A 5,293-nucleotide genomic window follows, 5' to 3' on the forward strand; every position below is an offset into this window, starting at 1 on the left:
TTTTAGTTTCTGTTTTCTTTAAAGTTTTGACATGAGAGCCATTGTTTATATCCATGGAAGAAAACAGTTATAATGGAAGAGAACACTGGCTAGATGAAACTACATTTTAAAGCTCCTGTCATGAGTGACAACAGGAATGGGGAAGCACAGAACCACTCTAAAGGGAGTCAGGAAATTCAAGTTTCATACGTGATTATATACGTAACAGTCACAACAGTATTTTACTAACTGGACCATGGTTCCTTCAGGTCAAAGACAGAGGTAGATCTGAGAAAACGTTAATCCACAACTCAAGGCCCACTCATCCTGCAATTATAATAGAGAATAGCTTTCTCTCTGACACAGCCATCAGAAGGAGAAAATGTGTTTTTCTCCCCAATCATCAACCACCCTTCCAGATTCTGAAGAATAGAACTCACAATAAGCATTGTGACCAGAAGATTCTTCTTGGTGACTTGAGCGTGAGAGAAGATGTAGTTCAGTACAGTGTTCATGTCGCTCTTGTTCTCCTCTCGTAGGGCGAACACACATTTGTCATAGTGACCTGCAAGCAGCAAAGAGAAATTGTCCTTTCCCATGTATGAACGTTAATATTTACAAACTTTTTTTTAATGTCTTTAATTCCCCTGATAAGCAGTGCAAAGAAACCTCTTGAATTTTCTTAGAAGAATTTGTATAGAATTGGTAGCATGGTTTATTAAAATGAAATGTTGGACTAGGAGTCAGGCAATCTGGATATAAAACCTGGGCTCAAGGCCTAGCTATGCTACCAATTTTCTATGTGCTCCTGGACAAATCACTTTACCTTCTGACCTCAATTTCATTATATTTAAAAAAAAAAAAAAAAATGGAGGGGGGCAGTAACATGCCTCCAATACTGGGTGTTTGAGAGTAACTCCAATCCCTCCTACACTCTGAACGCTCTCATTTACCTTCCTTGAATAAAAGGTTTCCTTCGAAGAAAGGGTTCTGTTGCTTAAAAAAGTAAAATGCCAGTACCATTAACCTTGATAGTATTTAAAGTCTACAACTTGAGATTCTGGATTTTATACTCGACTCATTCAAATGATTTCATCCCGATAGGAACAATTTTAGCTAAAAACAAACAAACAAACAAAAAACACCACAAAAAACCCCAACACACCATACTAATTTATTAACAGCTATATTAAGTTGTATTTGCCAGCTCTAGAATCAACTTTTCCCTTTAAGTCCATGAAACAGCTAAACAATGCCTAGAATTCCAAGTTCAAACTAAGGCATAGATCAAACAGAACCTTGAATTAAGCCAAAAGGTCTATAGGGAGACTACAGTTATAATTTTCACCAGCCTTTCATAAGGCCACTAGGGGCAAACTGGTGCTGGGTAGGAAAGCTGTGACTTTTAGGTATACTGTATCTACCACGTTGTTGTCGTTAGGTGCCGTTGAATCAGTTCTGACTCATAGTGACCCTAGATACGACAGAATGAAACTATGCCTGGTCCTGTGCCATCCTCATAATCCTTATGGCTTGAGCCCACTGTTGCAGTCACTCTATCAATCCATGTCGCTGGGGGGGGTCTTCCTCTTTTTCACTGACCCTCAACTTTACCAAGCATGGTATCTTTTTCCAGGGACTGGTCCCTCCATATCCAAAAGTATGTGAGACAAAGTTTCACCATCTTTGATCCTCAGGAGCATTCTGGCTGTCCTTCTTCCAAGATAGACTTGTTTGTTCTTATGGCTATCCATACCATAGTATATTCAATGTTCTTCACCACACCATAATTCAAAGGCATCAATTCTCCTTTGGGCTTCCTTATTCATTGTCCAGCTTTCAAATGCATATGACGTGACTGAAAACACCATGGCTTGGCTAAGTCCTTGGCTAAGCCACCTTAGTCCTCAAAGGGACATCTTTGCTTTTTAACCCTTTAAAGAGGTCTTTTGCAGATTTTGGTTTCTTGACTGCTGCTTCCATGGATGTTGACTGTGGCTCCAAGTAAAATGAAATCCTTGACAGCTTCAATCTTTTCTCCTTTTATCATCATGTTGCTTATTGGTCCCATTGTGAGGATTTGTGTTGTGTTGAGGTGTAATCCATGCTGAAGGCTATAGTCTTTGATCTTCATCAGTAAGTGCTTCAAGTTCGCTTCACTTTCAGCAATCAAGATTGTATCATTTGCATATCACAGGTTGTTAATGAACACTCCTCCAATCATGATGCCATGTTCTTCTTCTTACAGACCAGCTTCTTGTACTATTTGTTCAGCATACAGACTAAGTAAGTATGGTGAATGGATACCACCCTGACACACACCTTTCCTGATTTTAAACCATGCAGTATTCCCTTATTTTGTTTGAATAACTGCTTCCTGGTCTAAACAGGTTCCCTATGAGCACAATTAAGTGTTCTGGAATCCCCAATTTTCACAAAGTTACCCATACTTTGTTATGATCCACATAGTTGAATGCCTTTGCATAGTCAATAAAATACATGTGAACATCTTTCTGGTATTTTCTGCTTTCAGCCAAGAGCCATCTGATACCAGCAATGATCTCCCTCATTCCAAGTCCTCTTCTGAATCTGGCTTGAATTTCTGGCAATTTTCTGTGTATATATTGCTGCAACCATTTTTAAATTATCTACAGCAAAATTTTACTTGCGTGTGATATTAATGATATTATTCAATAATTTCCACATTCTGTTGGATCATCTTTGTTTGGAATGGAAACAAATATAGATCTCTTCCAATTGGTTGGCCAGGTAATTGTATTCCAAATTTCTTGGCATAAATGAGTGAGCACGTCCAGTGCTGTAGCCATTTGTTGAAACATCTCAACTGGTATTCTGTCAATTCCTGGAGCCTTGTTTTTCGCCAATGCCTTCAGTGCAGCTTGGACTTCTTCCTTCAATATCACAGATTCCTGATCATATATTACTGCCTGAAATAGCTGAACACTGTCCACAACTCATCCATCACTTTCTTATACTGGGGAGGCTTATGTGTTTTGCTGTGATGCTAGAAGTTATGCCAATGGTGTTTCAAATACCAGCAGGGTTACTTACGACAGGTAGATTCCAGTGGAGCTCTCAGAGTAAGAAAGACTAGGAAGAAGGACTTGGTGATCTACTTCTAAGAACTGGCTGTGGGAACCTTACAAATAGCAGCAGGACATCTACCATGGGACAAAGGTAATATCCAGATCTAGAAAAAATAGCTTACTTCTCAATTAAACTTCCAAGTAGAGGAATGTGTGTTCAAATATTTTCAAGGGTCACAATTTATGAAATCATGAAAATAAGAAAGGATTTTCACCTCAGTTCAGATTCTGTGTTGAGTTACAAACCAGAAGAGTAGTGTTCAAGCTACTCTATCAAGGTTTCCTGGAATACTAAGGACATTCAAATAGGGAAATTCTACTTTTATCTGTCTTAAATATTAGAGATTGACACAGATTTTACTTCAAAAGGAAACTAAAATATGTTGGAAAAACAAAACAAAACAAAAAACCAAATTCACTGCCACTGAGTTAATCCTAACTCGTAGTGAACCCCCACTGGGTTTCCAAGGCAGTGTATCTTTATGGAAGTAGATCACCCCATCCTTCTGTGGAGCAGCTAGTGGGTTTGAAACTGACAACCTTCTGGTTAGCAGTCATATGCCTTAGGCACTACGCCACCAGAGCTCCTTGTAGGCGCTACTAGGACCAGCAAAATAAAAGAATACATTCACTCTAGGGGGAAGAGGGAGATGGACACTAACAGAAAGGAAGCAGTAACACCAAGTGTTCCCTTTAAAAAAAACTTTTTATTGTAAAATGTACATACAAAAATGCTTAAAACATATACTAATGATAAACATATAACTACCATCTTTCTTTAGACAGATCCAATAGAACATCTTTAGTATGTTAGACAGTCCCTACATGCTCCTCCTAAGAGACAGGTAACTAAGGTGAGTTTTATGTTAATACTTTGCTTTTCTTTACATTACCATCAATGCACGTATAGTTTGATTTTTCCTGTTTCTGAAACCTGATAAAAATTGAATCATTCTGTACTGAGTCTTTTGTAACTTGCACCTCCCCCTCAACATTATGTCTTTTAAGATTCATCCTTTTGTTCATGTATGTACTGTGATTGTGATCCATTTCCACTGCTGTACAGTGATCCATTGTAGGAAATTATTTATCCTGTTAGATATTTGGATGGTTTCTTGTCCTTTTTGCTGTTATGAAGAATGCATTCACAAACATTCTTGCATTATGTCTCCTAGTAAACGTATAGGAGAGTTCTCTAGAGTATATTACCTAGGAATAAAATTTCTAGGTCCGAAAGTATAAATACATTCAAATATGTATACATACATACACACACACACACACACACACAGATATTAGGGTTTGACAAGCCATTTCCTAAAGTAGCTATATCAATTTGCACTTTAACTTTTTATTATGATTTGGGTCAAAGTTCGTAGAGCAAAGTGGTTCTCCTTTCAACATTGCATACACATTTTGTTTTATGCCATTCATTATGATCCTCACAAAATAATAGCCCTCTTCCCACTCCCCTGAGTTTATCATTTCCATTAGGCCCTCTTTCCTATCTTCCTGACTTCTAGGCATATTTATCCCTGGGCAAATGCTGCCCTTTTCATCTCGTCTGGTTGAATGTTCTAAGAAGTGCATACCTCCCTGATGTTACTGTTTACCTTATAGGCCTGTCTACCGTCTGGATGAAAGCTGAGCCATGGGGCCGAGTTCAGTTCCAGGCCTGAAGGGTGACTAAGAGCCACAGTCTCAGAGATCCCACCAGTCTCTATCAGACTAGTAAGCCTGCTCTTTTTTTATGATTTTGAGTTTTGTTCTTTGTTTTTCTCCCACTCTATCTGGTACCTCTACTGTGATCCCTTTCAGAGTGATTAGCAGTGGTAGTTGGGTACTATCTAGTACTTCTGGTCTCAGGGTCAGAAAGGTTGGAATTCACATGGTCTACTTGTCCTTTAGACCAACTGTTTCCTTGCATCTCTGATTTTCTTTACTCTTCTTTGCTCCGGACAGGGAGAGACCAATAGTTGCACCTAAGATGGCTGCTCACCCAAGTTGCACTTCTACCAGCAGCAAAAGAGTAAGGTTTTTCAAATTTTTACCAATATGAGAGGTAAGTGAACTTTACTGCGATTTTGGTTCACATTTTCTCTGATCTAATGAGATTAAGTACCTCCTTCAAAAGTTCACAGATCATTTATGTTTCCTATTTGGTGAAATATTTTCTATATCTCTTGCTTATTTTTCTATTCACAACA

General features: G+C 38.5%; 1 protein-coding gene across 1 annotated transcript in view; it reads right to left on the reverse strand.

Moving 5' to 3' along the window:
• Window positions 1–5,293, reverse strand: part of ACACA (acetyl-CoA carboxylase alpha) — a 260,973-nt gene that overhangs the window by 153,123 nt on the left and 102,557 nt on the right. Inside the window, exon 24 of the mRNA XM_007947891.2 lies at window positions 420–544. Within this exon, the coding sequence (XP_007946082.2) occupies window positions 420–544 (125 nt within the window). The remainder of the gene's footprint in view (window positions 1–419; window positions 545–5,293) is intronic.

This window comes from Orycteropus afer, unplaced genomic scaffold (genome assembly GCF_000298275.1).
Source record: "Orycteropus afer afer isolate SDZICR_OR568_19922 unplaced genomic scaffold, OryAfe1.0 scaffold00196, whole genome shotgun sequence".
Taxonomy (NCBI): Eukaryota; Metazoa; Chordata; class Mammalia; order Tubulidentata; family Orycteropodidae; genus Orycteropus; species Orycteropus afer.